Source organism: Lycorma delicatula, chromosome 9 (assembly GCF_047948215.1).
Source record: "Lycorma delicatula isolate Av1 chromosome 9, ASM4794821v1, whole genome shotgun sequence".
Taxonomy (NCBI): domain Eukaryota; kingdom Metazoa; phylum Arthropoda; class Insecta; order Hemiptera; family Fulgoridae; genus Lycorma; species Lycorma delicatula.
Genome location: NC_134463.1, coordinates 119,232,593 through 119,253,698, shown reverse-complemented (window position 1 = coordinate 119,253,698; position 21,106 = coordinate 119,232,593). Strand labels below are relative to the sequence as shown.

Here is a 21,106-nt window from a genome sequence, read left to right as displayed (position 1 = left end):
TTCTTTATCTCACTTTTGTTTTACGATTAACGGATTGTACAGATACGCAGATGGAGAAGAGTAGTAGTACACATGCGCAGTAGGTTTTTGGGATGTACGTCGATGTAGTCGATCAACCAACGAACGCTTCGAACAACCTTGTACGAGATATAGAAAACCACCCGTATTATATTAAGTTTTCAAGATATTCTGTAACATTCAACCTTCTTTTTCCGTTTAGCCTCCGGAACCACCGTAAGGTTTTACTCCAGAGGATGAATCAGTGATACGCATGAATGTAAATGGAGTGTAGTCTTGTAAAGTCTCAGGTCGACCGTTCCTGTGATGTGTGGTTAACTGAAACCCAACCACCACAGAACATCGGTATCCGCGATCTAGTATTCAAATCCGTGTAACAGTAACTACTTATACTAGGATTTGAACCTTAGAACTCTCGACTGCTTATTTGCGATGACGAGTTAACCACTACACCGTCCGGATGGGCTGTTCTAAGATTTACATTCTAGTAAAGGCAGTTACTTTTATACGGATTTGAATACTAGATGGTGAATACCGATGTTCTGTTTGGTGGTTTTTTTTTGTTTTTTTTAAATCCCATCCCCTTAGGACCGGACCCGCCGCAGAAGCACACTCTGTCCTAGGGGTGCCACTGCCTCTAACCTTCCGGGCGACCATGCCGAAGCCGGCTATGCCGTCCCCGGCACGGGTACCACCCGGTCAGCCGGGACTAGGTCTTCTCACTTACCTGCCTCAAATCAGGAGTCCCCCAAAGAGGTTCCCTAACCGGGTCTCGGTCTTTATTTGCCTGCCTCAAATCAGAGGTACCCCAAACAGGGGACCTCCGACCGGGACTCGGTCTTTACACTTTCCCTTCCTACTCACCCCAGGAGTCCCCGCTCACTCATCGGAAGTGCGAAACCTCAGCATCGCACTCCTCATGAACGGAGCACACCCTACACTACCCCACTAGGTATCATCCTCTTCCTCTTCAACTTTCTCCATCGCCTTCCTTTTCAAAACGTTGCCCATCATTCTACCAATTAGGTTCCAGTTTCTAGGGCTATACCACATTGCCTCTATCACATTATCCGGTGTTATGGCACCAACAATAGCCAGCACTTCCCTCCTAGCCTCCTCCCATCTAAAACAGTTTAACACCGTGTGTTCAACCGTATCGCATAGCCCACAATACCTACACTCTAGCGACCTCTTCTTCTTCCTATCATAGAGGAACTTATTAAAACAGCCATGGCCAGTCAAGAATTGTGCCAATTCATAGTTGATCTCACCATGTTTCCTGACCGGCCATGGCTTTATCTGCGGCATTAGCCTCCTCGTCCACTGTTTGGTGGATGGGTTTAAATTAACCACACATTTTAGAAATGGTCGCCCCAAGACTGTACAAGATTACACTTCATTTACATTCATATATATCATCCTCTGAAGTAATAGCATATAGTGGTTCCGGAGGCTAAACAGAAAAAAGAAAGATGTTCTGTAACAACCACAATACCTCCATCTTTCGTCGATCTAGGTAGCATTTTCTGGTAGTATTTAAATATCATACAAATAAAAAAAAATTGAAATACAATTTTCAGATGAGGTTGTGTTTTAGTTTTTGCAATAAATTGAATTTTTAATAAGTCATCTTATTAAAGTATTCGCAAAATTTAGTGTCCTTTATAAAGTTAGCTCACTTCTCTTCAGTTTCTCTTTTTAACCACGGTAATTTACCCGTTTTCTTTTCTTCCTCTTTTTATTATCAAGTATTTCGACTATGATTATTCGTTATCGGAAAATTGGGCCATCTTGGAACGGTGATTTAATACTTTACAGTAGATATACCAATATGTGCGTATAGACTGTAGTATATGAGTAGATGCCCAATTACGCTTATGTAAAATTACGTTTTTATTAATTTTTTGTTGTTGTAATATCCACAAGACTGATCGGCTAACCAAAACACATTTATTTATCCCAAAAATAATTTAAAAAAATTTTTTGCCAGATTTTTAGGAAAGGTAAAATATTTTATCTTCCTTTTTTATATCTATCTCTAAAATGAAATGTTTCGTACATTTAAAATCTGATAAATAGCACTAATTGTAAGGTATTTTAAAACTTAACGCATTATATATTTTTCTATATTAATTTTAAGTAAGCTATTTTTTGAGTAAAACACAAAGTTTTAGCTTGTAAATTTTTTTCCTTTTTTTTTAAAAAGACAGAGCATCTACGTATCTTCTATTCAAGAACGATTACCTTTTTCCCTTAAGGAAAACAGTATGCCGTACAAACGTGCTCAGTAATAATAAATAATCAGTGAATAATACTTCAAGCAGTATATTTTCAGTTCTTTTAAATAATATTTGAATCAATGTAATAAATTACTGAATAGGTGTTGTTGAAAAGCAGGATTTTTCTTTTAAAGAAAAAAATTTATTTCATTTATTTTAAACATTTTTAATCGGATTTATTTATAACCAAACTTTTCTCGCTATATACTGATCTTCGTAGCGGAGTGGTTGCGTCTGTTTTTCATTCGAGGGTTTCAAGTTCGAATCTTGTTCAGGTTTGGTACTGTTTATCATATCCTTTAAAAATTTATTATTAACATCCATTAGGAGCTGTTATAGAGCGGTCAGCTTTTTATAAAAGATAATAAATGATAAATATTTAAAAATTACGTGTAATTATTATATATTAGCTGACCCGATAATTCTTCGTTATTGCTAGATTTAAGTATACGAATACATACATAAATATTAAACACGATACACACATACATAAATTAACTGAACACGATTGAAAGTTTGATAAAATATTAAAAAACTTAACATTGCGGAACTTTACAAAATTTACCTTTTCACTTTATAAAAAGTCAGAATTTAAATAAATCCAATCGGCAAACAACACTATCTATCGGATTTAATTCAAACTACTCTCTAAAAACAGTGGTCGGTTCAAAATATCCCTAATTTTCTTTCTGTTGGTCAGATCGAGGATTTCAGTAGCTTTAAATCTACTCCAGACAACGCGGACCATTTTGCACAAAAAAAAAACCGCGCGTAAATCGGTCCAGTAGTTTTTTAGTCTATAGCGGACACACATACAAATATTGCCTTTTATGTATATAGATTGATTATAATTTATAATTAATCAAACGCTCTAGTTCTTCCCGCTTAATTTAAATGTAGAGGAAAGTAAAGGGTAAACGAGAGATAATTTCATCTATTTACATCGGTTGATTAATAACAAGAACGGGGCCTGTCTTCAGCTATACTGTATTCAGTTAGCTTATAGAGTGAAGAATAAATAAACGTTGCGTTTGTACGAGTTAGTCATTATTCTGCGAGTTACTTCTCGTGTATCAATGCCGATTCACAACGCGATCATACCTATATACAACACTAGTAGTCGGGTTTGTCAATGTTGGTGTCTTGATTTTTAAATCTAGATCTACTTGAGGCTATCATATTGAGATGAACAGATAAGTCTTTTGAGAAATTGTTTAGCGATGTCTTACCCCTTCTGGAAGATAATACAGTTATTGTTTTAAACAACGCCCCGTATAATTCAGGAAAAAGGAATAAATTCCAGCCGTTCTTGTAAAACGAATGATATCAAACCGGGGTTTCGTTCAAAAGTGATTTTTGAAGAGGATGAACTTAAGGTCCGATTATTGCAAAGGGTTTCGCGTATTAAAAATAGTTTTAATGTATATAAAATACTTACAACAAAAAATCGCTCTCGATTAACACTAAAATTAGACATTACAAAACTGCGGTTAAACCGGTAATTACTTACGCGAGCGAGACTTTATTTAGATTAAATCAGAAAAATAGGATTGAACCTTTGCTTAAAGTTGAAAGCAGGATTCTTAGAACCTGCATAAACAAAAAATATAAACACGAAAATCAGTACAGATTATTGCCTAATAAATTTCTGTATGAAAACTTGGAATCCTTAATCGATACTATGAAAAAGAAGCGAATTAAAGCAAATTATAAATTAAAGCAGGAATCAAGAGTGTTCGTAAATATTGTAATAAAAAAATGCCTTGCGGTTACAGTTTTAGGGAAAAATAAGGTTAGAATCGATAAATGAGAGTGCGGCGCCTATCTCATATGAATGCACGTTAACCTATATCATTTGAACAAAAGGGAAAGTTAATGAAAGTAGGAAACCATACCCTGGTTTATCGACTAAAGTAGAATATTTTGTAATCATTACTTATTTCTTACTTAAGAATAAAGCTATGAAGAAAATAATTCTTTTCTAAAAACTAAGCGATTACAAAATTTTATTTTAGCATCGCGTAATTGTGATTTTTAATTTAAATTTTTCTTCTTTTAAATATTTTGATCGATTGGTTACTATTTGAAAAATAAATCTGTAAAATATATTTTATTTTAAATTTAACAAATTTTTAGAAATATAAATTGGTAAAAAAAAAGAAATTAAAATAAAAACACGTATATTTACGGAATACTTTTCTATTTGAGTATATCATAAACTTCAACCGATCAGATTTCAAGAATAAAATGAGAATTTTAAACAAAAGCTGACTACACAGTTGTAGGACAGTCCCGGAACGCGACTTAAGATTCGTGACGGCTAAACCTACAACTGTGGATTGTTTATGATGAACAAACGCATACACGTACAACTTAATTTAAAATATTTATCATTTTTTATTTAAATAAAACGCGCGCGCGCGAATACCGTATTTAATTCGCGCGGATGTAGCACTAACTAAACTAATCACAACTTACGTAGAACAAATTTCGTTTGTACGATCGGCAGACTGGTGTAGCCGCGAGGCTTAACGCAACAGATACCGAGTCAACCGGGCGATCGAGTTTGAAACCCTGCCTGATTGAGTTATTCTTTTAAATTTGAAATATTATTCACGAGTGTCTTTCGTAAATAGTGTTGTGTAGCCGTTTCAACACGGGTTCGGTTTTATGTTGCTCATTCTGCATAAGTACGCTTCCTCCGGTATTGACGTCAAATGGCTGCCGGTATTAATAAATATATTGAATACAATACATTTATTGTATTACTGAATACAACACATTTTTCATCCGTGCCTTACTATTTTATTGAGACATAAGTTGTGCTTTCATAAGATATTTATACATTAAAGTTTTTATTTTTTTTAAAATCGATGCAAGTTTCTTCCGAAATTTTCTTGTGAGGCAAAGGTGTCTGTAATCGATGATTTAAAAATATTATGGACGTTAAGCCTATTTTGTAGATTCTACTTTTATCAATTTCTAATTTTACAAAAATAGATTTTGTGCCATCTGTATAACCCGATAAAAACTACATACGTTACGTACGATTCCGAATAATTTACGGTGCAGTGTATACTTGGAAAAGTATGTGGTTTTTTTTTAGTACCATTTATTTTATTTTGCTCACATTTTCGAAAAGGGATTTCATTTAATGAATGTTATATAACAATTTATTTATTTTTAGCGGATTTCCAAAAAACTTCGAAATCGTTACTGCGCCAGGTCAAGTTTATTGTATACGTATACATACATGTATGTATTAGATTTTTCTTCCGTTTTTCTAGATCCAAATAAATCTTAACTGATTTTGACGTTACTTGCTGGAAATAGAGCCCTTAAACTTATTGGAAATAGAACCCTGTTGATTTTCATGAGAATCTGTTCCAGAAACCGGAGTTAGAGAAAAAAAAGAGGTTGATGTACAAAAAATCAATTTTTAACTTTTAATCGTTTTGAACTCCTGACACTAACATAACATGAAATACAAAAAAAATACCGAAAGCATTATTATTTTCAAAAATCATTAAACGAGTGCAGTGATTTCTTTCTTAAGAAAAACCGAAATCCGCACTCCTGACGCATTTATTGCGATAGAATTTTTAACTTAAGTTTGTACTATTACATCAGTAGGTTAGTTTTTAAAATTATATAAAATTAATTTTTACTGTTTGTTTTTCAGGGTATGGCGTATATTCGTTGTTCCCAGAGCCAGGTTATGCAGTGCCCAGACAAAGTTCACCATATCATGCTTTATTAAGTCCACATAAAGGTAAACAAATAATTGAAATAATATTTTTTTAAATATTAAGATTTTGTGTTAATTTAAGATAACATTTCTCTGCCGTGTATTGCGATGTTGATAGATGCCTTATTGATTTAATTATTTGAAGTCTTATACGTGTAGATATTGCGATTGATTGCGTTATGTTAGTACTTAGGCTTTGCAGCTCAATCAACTTTCTGCGTCGTAAGAATTATTGTTAATTTTAGCTTCCATTAATTTAGTTTATTATTTTTTTTAACACTTCTTGTGGAATTTATACTGGTAACTAATTATTTTGGACAATCTTAATTAAATTTGACTTATTTAAATTTTAAAAAAAAGTTAAGAAAAAGGTGATGAAGTTGGATTTGAACCGATGTGCCTTCCCCTTGTAAGATCCAACTATTTCATTAATACAATTTTTATTTGGCTATAAATCTAGAACCGATGAAAATAAGTACCACTTGTGATATATCATTGAAATCTCTCAATGAGGGCTTATTACTTCAGTTAAGAAAAAGTCCAAGATCCAAAAAAAATTGGATTTTGGGCTCGTTTTTGTCACTTTCGGCCCAGTCGATTGTAATCAAAAGGGCAGGTGCATAACTAGATGTTACAACAGTCCTAAATAAAAAATTTCATTATCATACGGCTAATCGTTTTTGAGTTATGCGAGATACATACAAAAGTCACGCCGAAACTAGTCAAAATGGATTCAATGATGGTGTAAATGGATATTTCCGTTGAAATTTGAAAACCGAAATTTTTCGCGATCACAATACTTCCTTTACTTCGTACAAGGAAGTAAAAATTACCTTACTGGAGTAGTTTTAACCGTGATTCTTTCTGTTTAATTCCTGTTATGTTACATTTAAAAATTAATTAAATAGTTAACTTTGCTTTTCGAAAAGAAATTGTAGCTTGACAGATAAAAATTAAAAAAAAAAAAAAAGACTAGTTTTTCTTTTGCTGTTTGCTGGCAAATCGATGTATTTTATTTGGGCATGCTGGTAATATGTGTTATATATATATATACATACAAGTTAACTGAATTTCCCCATTTCATTTTATGTATATTTGTTATAACGTTCGTTTGAGTCTCCTTACGTTGTTCGATCTCGTGGCCTTCCTAATAATCATCACATGTTTGTAGCCGACGAAACGTTGTCACACGCCGGGGCTAATTATCAGTTAAGTAGTTAGACTTTCCTCCGATAGAGGTGACTGTATGAGTTATGTATACGGTGTTAATCTTTTCGTCATTAGTTCGTACGCGTTGTTTACGGTGGTTGTATAGTGTGAATTATCAGTAGTACTCTTTGTGATTACTGTAATTTTTCTCTTTAGTGTGGATTATTATTTAGTTTATTCTATTCGAGGAGCTGTTATTATTATCTACTTTTTTTTTAATTGGATCACTAATCAGTTTTGGATTGGAATACAATGTTGGCGGGAATTAAAGTTATATTTAGAGCTACTTTAATAGATAACTCATGCGGAGCCGAGTTAAAATGAAAAGTTCGTCTGATCATTCCTTGATCTTCGTTTAATTTAGATAAATGAGTGTTAATGACAGTTATTTTGGAAGTTAGTTGCGAGTTATCTCGAACGCGAAATCCCACAGGATAGTACGATATAGGTTAGGTTAGTGATGTGATTTAATAACCGTTAGCCTGTTATAGTGCAGTTGTAATTTCATTTAATTTACAAGAAACACTTTGTTACAACAGTTTTGTTCAGTGTAATATTCTTTCCTTGGAATTTTAATTGTGTTTTTGTAACTATTATCGGAAACGTATAATCAATTTATTATATTCTTGTGTAATTAACCGTAAAACTTACAGACGATTTTTCCTATTCAGTTACAATTTTGTCCTTTGTGTACTAAAAAAATAGTTTTAAAAATTCAACTGTATTAATGTAATGATAAATTCCCTTTTCGTGTTATTTTTACGTAATATATTGAATGAATTTTTTTAGTAATTAAACATTTTATTCTACGGTCGTAATTTTTTCAGTTATCAGTTTTGTTTCCTGTGATAAGGTTCTACAAAAAGAAACTTGACTTCTAATAGTAATGGAAGAAATCTGATTATTTAACTTTTTTGGATAGAGGTGTTAAAAGGTGTGTTCAGGTATTTTCTTATTATATTTCTTTGTACTTCTCCGAATTTTTGTTATTCATTAGACAAAGAAATACATTTTTGAAGTGAAATGAACCGGTTAGGTCATTTTATGAGTTTTATGTCAGTGTGAGATTTAATTATTCCCATGGTGGGAAATAGTTGACTATATAAATGAAGAAACTTTGCAATGTAAGGTTACAGCCCAGTGTAATACATTAGGAACATTAATATGATACATTATTACTGTATCACAATTCACTGTTGAAAAATTCTATTTGAGCGATAGGAATTTACAATAATATGAAAAGAGTAACTAAAAACTAAACAAAATCATGAAAAAAATTGCAAGATAAATTAATATACTTTTAAAAAAATTTTGTAATTTTTTTGTTTTCTTAAAAAACAGATAAAAAGTAATTATAAGCAGTTACATGAGATTGGTGATTATTTGAGACTTAGTTTTTTAAATGTACAATATCTTGATAAAAATTACTTAAATTATTTTCTAGTAATGTTTAGTATCCAAGACATGTCCTCATCTGTAAACTGAAAAAAAATGATCTTGGATTTAGCATATTTTTATTAACTCATGTGGTTTTACTTTTGATTATTGATTTTAACTTTTTGGGGATTGCTAGTTCCATCTAGTATTTAATATAAAATGATTAGTATCTCATTTGATATAAGGAATATCATTATTTTGATGAAAAATTGAATTTTAATATATTCACATCACTAGTATACTATTTTATGAATATTGTAACATTAGATCTACTGTAGTATTTGTGCTTATATAATTAAATCCTTAAAAGTAGATTTTTTTAAAAATTAAAATGTGTTGTATGTTTTTTTAATGACTATTTGAAAATTTATTTTTACAAACAAATCAAAACTCAATAAAATTTGAAGTAAGATCATTTTAAGGAGAAATTTTGGTTTTACTATCACGTGAAAAAAATTAATCCAGCTTTTTATTTTTTTACAATGCTATTTTTTTCTCCTTTTCATCTTATTGTGAAATGTTATAAGCGAAGGGAATTATGTTAAAAATTGTTTTAAACTTACTAATATGCCAGATGTTATACTATGAAGTCAGATTTCTTTTTTCTATTGTATATATACATAAAAAAATAAACCAGTGTACTTGGAAGTCTGTTATAAATTTGCAATTAAAATTTCATTTCTTATATTTAGTATTTATATTTAGTTTCATTGCTTATATTTAATTTTGTTTTTTCAGCAGAGTCAATTGGTTATAATCTTAGTACTGTACACAGTAGTCATACTGGTATATCTTCAGTAATACCGGGTCATATACCGTCCCATTCTGCAGCACCACATGCACCAGCTGCTGCCGCATTGCCTGTTACCCAGCATAAGTCACGGTTATCTAAAAGTGCTACCATTAATGGTAGCAACAGCAGTAATACCAGTACTATTAATAATAATAGACGATCGTGGGATGAATTGCCGCAAATTAAACAAGAAAATAGTACACTCAGGAACAGCTGTGCATGTTCTTCAGGTTAGTGTATTAACTCTTAGTTTCAATCTTAAGATGTATTTTATTTTAAGGGATTGTTCTGGCTTTGAATTTCACTTACTAAACTGTTTATTGAAAATTTTCTGTAGTTTACTTTTTTATAAGACAAATGAATTTAATTATACGTTATGTGTGGAGGTAAAGGAAAATGATCACCCATTTACCTGTGACTTTTATGTACAGCAGTGCTTTCTTGGTGTTATGTAGGAGCTGTTGGTAGCATTGGAGAAAGCAGATCTATGTTTACTATGTTCTTATTTACTATCTATAAAAAAGTTAAATTAATTTTTCCTTTTGTTCCAAACTATGTGCTATAATCTACTTTGCTTTTTTTTTGGGGTGGGAAAAGTTTCAGGGCGGGACAGTTTTTCCCTTAACAGTCTGGACATCTCCGATTGTAAATGGTAGAAACTTTAATAGTATTTTGTTGCTAATATATTGTGGATAAGGTTTCCTGATGATTAGGAACATTCTATCATTTAGTAAGAAAAATTATAATAATAATAGTGAAAAATTTATTTAGCTACTCAACAGGTGGGTGGCTTGAACCTGAAATCTCTGGATGAAAGGTGCTGGTTGCTGTGCTACTAATCTTTCATGGAGGTTGATGGAGAACTAAAACTATTTCAAAAAATTATTAAAGCTAGAGATTTTTCTTCTAGGATTTGATACAAAGTATATTTTTCAAAATGTCGCTAAGAGTTAACATTTTTAACATCTGTTGCAGTTCTTAGTTATGAATAAGTATTTATTTTATAATTCAATTGGTATTTAAAATTGTTTATGGTAGTTAAGTCTATTTTTTAGTATTCTGCTTTTCATTTTTTATTACTTCACAAAGGTCTTAACTCTTTCTCAGTGAGATCTGGAGTTAAAAGTACTGAAGTACTAAAACTTATACACCCCCTCCCACCCTATTACTCTTGCATGCGTGTGCACACACACACACACACACACACAGACAATGGGTGTGTGCATCTGCATGCAAGTGTGGCTTTATATTTTAGAAATGTTTTACCGCTACTGGAGTAAAAGGTGGGGTAATGGGAATATATTACGTGTAATGTTCCTAATCATCAGGAAATAATTGACTAGCAAGAACCTTATCATTGCCACATAAGCAACTAAATAGTATTAAAATCTCTACCATTTACAATCAGAGCAGAGTTAGGAATAAACACATACCTCATTACAATGATAAAAACCAATGAAACCAAATAAGTAATGAATACTAATGATAAATACAGTGTGGAACAAGGAAGTAGGAAATGTTTAAGTAATTCTAAAAGTAGTAAAAATGAATTTACAAGTTTTATTTTTGAAAACAAAAAGTAAAATACGTGCTCTTAAGTGTCCCATCACAAAAGATTTCAAAAAACAGTGTTCATAAGATGGTCATTTGAATGTATGCATTTCTGGAAGCTATTGCTGAGACTTTACAAGGCACTTTGAAACACTTCCGTGAGAATTGCAGTGATTTCTCGAATCTTTGTTTTCAATTTGGCGATTGGTGTTCACTTTACTTTTGAAGTGGCCCCATAAGAAAAAATTTCCCACCGACAAAACTGGTGATCTTGGAGTACAATAAATGTTGCCAAACTATGAAATTACTTAGTTATCAAAGAGCTGTCGAATGGCTGCCGTTGAACCCTGGCAATATTGTGTGTGGTTCCTCTTTCTGAAACCAAAGATTATGAAGATCAGGAAAGTTTTGATGTTATTCTGCTACTAAATTTTGAGCATATCAACATATCGTTCAGACATTTTTGTCATTGCATTTCCACTCTCATCCTCAAAGAAATAAGGTCTAATCACACCTCATGTTGATACGACACACCGAACTGTAACCTTTTGGCTCTACAATGGTTGTTTATGCAGTTGACAAGGATTTTCAGCTGCCCAATATCAGCAATTCTGCTTGTTTACATACCTGCTGATATGGAATTGAGTCTCATCCAACATAAGGGTTGTCGGACAGTTCGGTTTAAGTTCAGTGCTGCTGTGTGCTTTGTTGCCGATCGTTGTAGGTTCCTTTCAATTGAGGCCTGAACTGCTTCAATGTTTTCGGGGGTTCGTTGAATTCATTGATCTCCTGGTAGTTTCTTTTTTATAAGTGAACCCGTCTTGATGGTGTAGCAAGATGAAACACGACCCTGATGTCCTAAATTGTAATATTGGAATTCCTGTTTGAGGAGCAGTCACACTGTCTCCATTCTTGTAAAATGCCTTCATGGCAAATGCATATTGTGTACTGTCCCACTGGTTCATGATTACTAAATGGCAGGTAGTTGTGCACAGAAGGATGCCACTCCCACCTTTGTACTAGCTCCTCAAGGCTGCGATTGCTATTTCCAAATTTATGTTTCCCTATGCCACTCAGTACAAATGATAAAATTTATTTTGCACAAATGATAAAACGGTAACTTTTGTGATGTTATTTATTGTTATTCATTATAGTTCTTCCTATTCCTATAATATGTTATATCATAGTATAAATATATATTTTTAAAGTCAATTTTAAGACTTGTATTCCTCTCTACTATTATACAAATATAAATAAGTAACTTGATCCATGAAGTACAGAATAAAATTAAATTAGATAGGATGAGACTTACCTTATATCTTTATATATGCACAAGAATACTTTCATGATTTCTCGCATCTTCAGTTGATACAATCATTTAATTCACATAAAATTACATGTTATAAATACACAACATTAACAAAATAAAATCTTGATAAATATAATAAAACAAAATTTGTTAAAACTTTGGATATAAACTTTAAAATCAATTCAAATCAAAATGGAATTAAAATGAATAACATTTTTAATTTTAAATTTAACATTTAAGATAAAAATTAAAACTTAAAAATTCCATACGTAAAAATATGTTGTCAATTAATAAAAATATTAATTATAAGTTAAAATGATGAAGTTAAAAAAGAATGAATATGTGTGTGTGTGGTTTGGCTGCTAGCCTATATTATATTACTGTGCCTGTGTAGACACAGTAATATAAGTTTTAAATATTATAAGACACAGTAATATATGTTTTATATTATATTTTAAAAAGACGTTTTATATTATATTTTTAAAAGACGGGCCCGATTATTCATATGAAGAAATGTCAGTCTCTTATAAAAGAGATTATGTTGTGTAGTTTCCTGCAATACTAGTTTGTTTTAATTGTAGAATTGTGATATTTCAAGGTTCGCTAGGGAATGTGAAAATGTTGTTTCTTATTGACTTCTTCACCAAACCCGCATTTATTGTATTGTAACCCGTGAAACTATCAGAATGGGCCTTATTTAGCCCTAAAACTGGTATCTTCATTCTGTTCACTTCATAATAAAGTTACCAAGTTTAGTAAACATCATTACTTTTGCAAAGAAACTGACTGGTAGATGTAGATATACCTCAAATGCTTTATTCATTACAGCTAGAAGAAAAATTAGCTAAATAATAGAAAATAAACAAATCAGTGTTTCTGTTTCTTTGAAATCAGTAGTGTATAATTATTTTGTTAAAATTAATTTTATTTGTATGGGGTATTTTTTGTTACCTCTGTTAAGTACTTTTACGGATGTGAATATTTATAGAAAAAAAACTACTGAGATTTACTACCAATTTTTTGAAATACAGTAACTTCTACTGTATTACATCTGTTGGTAGGTAATGAAATTACAATCAGCATAGAAAGTATTTGCAATTGAGTCTCAAGGCTTTACAAAAATAACTGCCATCTGATTTTGGAACAAAAACAAAATATTTTACTATAATGAGGACAGATAAAAGTATGGTTTCTTTTAGCTTTCTTTTGTGTACCTAACAGCTTGTTGTTACTAAAAACTCCCTGGACCAATCACATTCAAATTCTTACACAGACTAGCCAATTTTATTACCTTATTACCTGTTAAATTTCAGATCAGTATCTTTAATTATTTTTAAGTTATTACTCGATTTGAATTTCTGATAATTAACCTGTTTATCAAGTTGTGGCTTTAATTAATAAACTTGTAATAAACAGTAAGGAATAGAGTAGGATCCAATTTTTTTTTTGTCAAGGGGGATTAGCACCCAAAAGTTTTGCTGAACATTTTGATATGTTTCATAATGATACTATAAACATGGCATAATTGTTTCTTTTTTTGCCCAATATTTCTTCATTCTATCAAATCTTAATTTTCCTTCTTCGTTTGAAATCACCCTTCCTATTGTTTGATTTTTGGGTACTTACGTATTAACGCCACCGCAGCTACAGCTTTATTTAAAAACAAAGTAGTCAATCGGATTTTGGTGGAAAATGAACAGTCTCTTTATTAATTTTAATAAATAGTTATTTATATTTATTCTTTTTATAAATATAATTTAACCAAACTTAACCTACGCTCGCTAATCTTGACTAATTAACACCGTAATTTTTTTATTATTTATTTAATAAATTCAGTAATTATTGCAATTATTTATTATTTAAATAATCAAAACACTCCTGATAATTAGTCAAGGTTAATGAGTGAAGCGAGCGTAGGTTAAGTTTGGTTAAATTATATTTATAAAATAAATCCATTTATTAAAATTAATAAAGAAACTGTTTTGAATCTATGTTAAACTCTATATCGGCCCATTTTCCACTGAAATCAGATTGACTACTTTGTTTTTAAATAAAGCTGTAGCTGCGGTGGCGTTAATACGTAAGTACTGATTTTTGTTTGTAGTGTGGTCTTTTTGTCTTGGAGGTTCTTGATTTTGCCGTTTTGTTTTCCAACTCTTCTATTGTAATTTTGAGTTCCTTCATATCTTCTTTAATTTCTGTGATCCGTTTTAAGTTACTTTTACTGTTTCATAACATTTTTATTATTTTCCTGATAATGATGATATGTTCCTTGTAAGGTGTTGTGCTTTGATGAGTTCGTTTATCCTGTTTTGGCGTCTCTGTTTTTCTTTGAGTTTATATGTTATAATCTCCTCAAGATTCCTGAACCTGTTCACAAATTTTTCTTTACATTATTAATTATTTATTTAATTAATAACATATTTTCAGAATTTGAAATAAAAATTTCCTTTTTGTCCGTCTTTACTTTATAAGAGAAAATAATGATTAGAAGTGATAAGAATTAATTTTAATTAGTTAAATTCTGGTGTAAGGAGGAATACATTAAGTTTTTCCAGTCTTATATAAATTTAATAATTTTGAGTTTTGTTTGTTTTACATTTTTTTAATTGCTGTTGTCAATTTATTACGTATTCAGTTCACACTAAAAAAAAAAAAACAAAAAAAAAGTATAGTTTTCCCTTACAGCTATCAAATTACTATAACATTAATCAAATTTTTATTTTAAGATTTTTGAAATTGAATTCAGTGAATCTATTAAAAAGGTTGTATTCTGTTTTTTGATTGATAAGATTAGATTGTCTTATTGTTTGTTTCCTTTAATTGTATCATTTTAGATTTTGATGGGCAGTTTGGATTTATATTTGATTATTTTATGTAAGGCATTGTTTATTATAGTAATAATTCATGTACAGAAAAAATGAGGCATTGCAAAATTTGTAGTTTTTCTTACATATTTACAATACTGTTTTTTTTCTTCAATAATATTTAATTGGTTCAGCATTTTGTTAAAATATATTTTTTTAAATTTATTTCAGTGTCATCAAAAAAATTAAGTAACTCTTCATCTTCAATTTCCGTTACAGAATCTGGTTGTTCTAGAACGACACCAGTTAGTTTATCTGTTGTAAAAAAGGAGCCTTCCTCGACTCCATGTCAAGTAGCAGAGGTGACAACAAGTGTCAGGGTTAAACAAGAATTACCTGATCCTGTCCAGAATAATACACCTGCTACTAATTTAACTACTGGTTAGTCTATTATAATTTTTTTTTCTTGTAAATTATTATTTATTTTCTTTAGAATCAACAGTTTGGTCCTTCTAATTACAATTTTTTCAGGTTGATATATTATATAGCATTAGAAAAAATGCCAAACTTGACTGCTGAGATTTAGTTACAAAATCTTCTGGATGAAAGCCAGGAACTATTACTCTGCCAAGGAGGAGTTGAAAATATTTTTCAATAATAAGACACTTGTAGGAGGATTGATTTATTGTTTTTAAAGATAATCAGTGGTAGACTGGCTGATTGGAAAGTGTGGGATGTTTTCATTGAGTTTATTCTGATGAAGCATATATGGCCTGTCTTTTAACAATTTTAAAATGATATTTTTTCTTTCCCCCGATGGTGTCCTGAATGTGATTTTCTAGTTTAACATATTCTACGAAAATTTACATTTTCAAAACTCTTTGGTCAAATTGCTTTACTTTCTTTTATCACTAAAAAATGAAATTTTTTTAGACATCTGGTTATTACAATGAAATAATTTCCATGAAGATTTAGGGTATGTGCATAGTGAAAACAGGAAGTGTTTTCCGGCAGATAGTGCAAACATGAGCTGGTTGTCAGCATAGTTGGGGGTTGATAATGGAGAAAAATTATAGGCAAAGAAATGGTAGTAGTGATGAAGAAGCTACTTTTTTTACCAATAACTATAGAAAATGCAGCATTAAATTGAAATAAGTGGTGTTTATCATATTGATAAGTTTAGAGAGGCTTATGGTGAATACTATTATCTTTTTTTTTACTGACTTCAAAAGAATACAGTACTATTTTTGGTCGCATGGTGGAATTGGGGGGAGTCGAAAAAGAATTTTACGTTTTGAGATGTGAGAAGTATGAAAATACCATTCACTTAATATGTAAATTCCTTTTGTATATATATATATATATATATAGAAAGAGAGAGAGAGAATGAGAGGGCACTATGTATAAAACTTTTGGCTCTAAAATTCCCAAAACTACTTGATCAATTTCATTGAAATTTAGATATGCTGTAATAATCTACCTGAAGTTGTGCATATGAAAATTTGATGAAGATTGGTTTAATTGTTTTTCATTTATGCTCAATATAAGGTCAATAGCAGTCAACATAACCACAAATTGAGACTGTGTAGTGATGTATTTTTCATACATGCTTATGCAGTTTGAGTGAGGAAATTTGATGCTTATGTGGAGGGTCTTCTCGTTAATTGAAGGTATATGTAGTTCATTGTACTCTGAAAAATAATGTGTTTCTGATTCCAAAATGGTGAGGGCATCTGAAATGAAAAGTTGTTTTTCCATAGAGCTGCACAAGAGTTTTTTTTTTCAATTAAAGAGAGCCCGTGACAAGTTTTTTGATTGTTTTAAAATGGAGATAGAAACTTTTTATTCCATTTTAAAGAAAATTTAAGATTTTTATTGAAGATTGATGTAGTTCTTAAAAACACTTGTTATAGAGTTTCTGTATCTATTATTATGATATAAAAACAAAATATTATAAAGTAAAAACAGTAATCGTCTCAAAAATTAAAACAAAACTCAAAAAATTATTTTCAGAAAATTATCTTAAATTTTTAAATTTAGTTTTTAATTATTGTTTAAGTAAATGCTCTTATATCTGAAACCAGAAAGAACATTTTATTCCAAAAATTCATCTGACTCAGTCTACCAGCATGTCTGTGCTGATGTCTGCTGCCGCTGTGAGCTGTCTCATTTAAAGATTGGAAATTTCTCATGTTGATCAGCTGTGGTTGTCAGAATTCAACTTCCTTGTTGCACTATGCACATAGTTTAAAAAAAGTTAAGTCTAGAAAAAATATTTTCACCAATCTAATAATCCTAAAAAAAAACCTCTGCCAGCCATAGACATTTATACTGAAAACAACATGTAATTTTACTTTATACTCAACATTTTAAGATGAAATTTATAAAAAAAAATTAATTACGTGTAAAGTAACATTTAATTTTTTTTTATATGAAAAATTATCCCCAGTTGATGTTGAAGTGTGATGAATCAACATTATTTTTAATAGTGGTTTTGCTATTATAAATATTTTCACTGTATACAAGTAAGAAAATGTACTGATTTATTTATTTTTATTAATTTAGGTTCAAACTCGAATATTCCAGTTGGTATCGCAGTTGCAAGACAGCGATCATCACAAGATCATCATCACCATAATAGGCATCGTGATGATCCACAAGTTCCTCCTCCAGCACCGCATCCATTACCACCATTGTGTAAGTATAGAATTAATCACTTTTATGGTTGATATACGTTAAATTAATATTTTTATGTGACTGTTTACTGGTTTCCTTAATTTAATAGGTACATCTTTGCCTTCAGTACATTTATTGCAATTGAAAAAGTCAAAATTACTATTTGAAAAATTTAAATTTCTATTTAATCCATGCATTTGCTTTATAAAAGAAATACCCGATTCTGTTTTAGTTAATTGTTAGGCCGGATCAGAAGACAGCATGTTATCTGATAAAGAGTACCTGCTGTGTTCACGTGATAGTTATCTGAAATTGAATTGTGAATATGCATGCATTTATTGTCATACAAATGCCTCAACTGCCTGTAATTTTGCACATTACAGATGTTTGGCTTTTGCTAGCTAATAAAAATGACATTTTAAGATTTTACGCGTGACAATTTTTTTTTATTGTAAGTATTTAAAGATGGATCTATTTATAAAATTATGTTGAATAAAATTTGGGAGGTTGAACTGTGCATGTGGAGTATTTTTATGTGTTCATTAGTTAGTTAGCTGTGTAATTATTTTGGTAATGCTGTGTACAAGTAATTTACGGTATAATTATTGCAACAAATAACTTCCAGTCTGTTAGATTGTATTTACTGTGATCTGGTTTTTGTTTTGCTTAAGTAGTTTGTGTTATTAAAATTTATAGATACATTTTTTAAGTGATGGATTGAAATGTATGAATGAATAAATTTATTGATGAATTTTTTGAATTTATGAACAAATTGAATTGAATGCTGTTCAGTGGTAACCGTAAGGTGGCAACAAGAACTAATTGTTTATTGAGAATTATTGAAAAGGCAAGATATTGTTGGAACAAAATATTTGATATTATGAAATTAAATAAATAAATAAATATTTTATGATAATAATTTATAGCATTTGGTACCAATATATTTATGATGTATGGTGTGACTTTTTTTTTATGTACAAAGTAACAAATTTCATTTTGCTATGAACATATATTTAATAATTAAATGGAGATTTTTTGTCTCTTGGTATTTATTTATGGACTGATTTTATTATTTGTTAATTCTAGAGTAAAATTTGTTAAATTGTGGCACAGAGGTTTGTTGCTTCCTGTGCAACAGATAGACTATATGTTTGAGGTCAGGCCTGATTTGTATTTTAACAATAAAGACTCAAAATTACCGCATAGCCACCATTCAGTTGTCTCATTGTAGCCTGGAGTCAAGAAGTATATAAGTGGCAGTATTGCTTATATGATGACCCCTGTATAAACAAAGTTATGTAGAGAATTTCAGAATATCATACAATCAATCAAAACTATACGTTATTAATGATATCTCTTGAAAATAGTGCTGTCTGAATGATTATTTCCATAAAGAGTGTAAAATTGAATTTAAAAGGATTTTTGTTTAATTAATTTTTTATTAATGCAAAAGTTTTTTTATGTATGGATGAAAATTAAGTAGTCATGATGATTGTAATGAAAGATAGATTAGGTGATATCAGTGGACTTTAGAATTAAGGTTAGTTTGTAGATTAGTGTGCAATTGAATTATTTCTTAAAGTTTATAGAAGATTTTAATGCAGTTTTACTGTGTAAAATTGATATTTATAACATGACAAGCAACGAACAGACACAAAGTACATAGCAGCATCATCTATAAACATATAATTATATTATAGTCATAATCATATTACATATAATCATATATCATAATCAGCGCATATGTTACTTAGCTTGTTATTGATAATGAATAACGGTATCAGTGGAGTCATATGTTTATGTGTCTTAAAGAAGTTCATTCTAAGTTATTCTGGTCTGTTCGTTGCTTAGGTAACAATTATCTTAGCGTGTATTTGTGCAGTAGACCCCTGAATTATGACTGCTTGCTGTAACAACCCTCTTTATTTACTAAAACTTAGTGATTGATGGATCACACAGAGGTACGATATTTATTGCTGTCTATGAATCAGTACAGAAGTAGTAATAAATGTTTTTTATATTACCTCTTAAACCAAAACTTGACTTTTCTTTCATTTTAAATTTCTTCCTTTCCAATATTGGTTTTATTTCATTTTTACTCTATTTTGTTTCCCTCATACAGTATTTTTAAACATGATTGCAGTTTTACGTTGATGGTTTAAAATTTTGAAAATAAAAAAAATCTTTTGTTCTGATGTGAGTTCTCAACGTTTTTAACATTTTAATCACAAAATTTCTGTTATCATGCGTTTTGTAGTATGGTATACAAGAGTTGTGTGTGTGTCATTAGTGGATTTCCAAAGAATTTGGAAATTGCTACTGCACCTGGTCATGATTATATACATGTGTAAGATTTTTTTGTCGTTTCTACCGGAACAAATCTTAACCGATTTTGATGAAACTTGGTGGGCTGATCTAAACCTATTGGGAATATAGCCGTATTGATTTTTAATTGAATCGGTTCGTAGGGGCTGAAGTTAGAAAAAAAGACTGACTTCATTATTTTATTTTGATCTTCTCTGTTACCTTTCACCAGTGAATTAAATCATACACTTAAACTAATGTTTTCATGAAAATTATGGCTTCATTGAAGTATACATCAAATTTTAAGCTAATTATTTTAAAATGTATTTCATAGTAAACATTTTTTAAATTATACCAACAGTAATACTGATAAAAAATACAACTTAATTAGTTAAAAAAAAACATTAATTAAATAAAAAATAAATAGTACAAAAATAATAATTCAGAAAAAGGTATGGTTAAATGTATTTGCAATAAAACTACTTGTGCTGCAGTTTATTTTATTTGTTCTTAAATGGAGCTTTAGTTATTATGAAAGCATTAGTTTAAGAGCATGATTTAATCCAGTTTTGATAGATAACATACGAGATCCTTTTTGTGACCTTAAATTAAGTGTAAGTCAAGACAACTCTACCAATTTTCATCAAATTTTCACATGCACAACTTCAGGTACTTTACTACAGCATATCTAAATTTCAGTGAAATTAATCAAATAGTTTTCTTAGATCTTTGAGTCACAAAATTTTATATGTGGGTATTTAGAAACCCCATTTTAAGTGAATGGTATTTTCATTCTCCTCATATCTCAAAATGTAAAGAAAATTCATTTTTATCCCTCACTCCCACCATGTGAATACTGAAAATAATAATGTAAAAAAAGTAAGTCTGTAAAAAAACAATTAAATTTAAAAAATATTTTTACTGTAATGCTAAAGTCTTGCAATAATTCAAAATGCGATCTGGTATGAAGGAATT

At 30.3% G+C, this 21,106-nt stretch overlaps 1 protein-coding gene across 5 annotated transcripts in view; it reads left to right on the top strand.

Moving 5' to 3' along the window:
- The window catches only part of LOC142330773 (uncharacterized), a 507,371-nt gene that overhangs the window by 403,639 nt on the left and 82,626 nt on the right, over positions 1 to 21,106 (top strand). For all 5 annotated transcript variants that reach the window (XM_075376224.1, XM_075376225.1, XM_075376226.1 and 2 more), the window contains exons 4-7: positions 5,980 to 6,069; positions 9,430 to 9,714; positions 15,383 to 15,592; positions 17,717 to 17,848. In XM_075376224.1, coding sequence (XP_075232339.1) covers positions 5,980 to 6,069; positions 9,430 to 9,714; positions 15,383 to 15,592; positions 17,717 to 17,848 — 717 coding nt within the window. The remainder of the gene's footprint in view (positions 1 to 5,979; positions 6,070 to 9,429; positions 9,715 to 15,382; positions 15,593 to 17,716; positions 17,849 to 21,106) is intronic.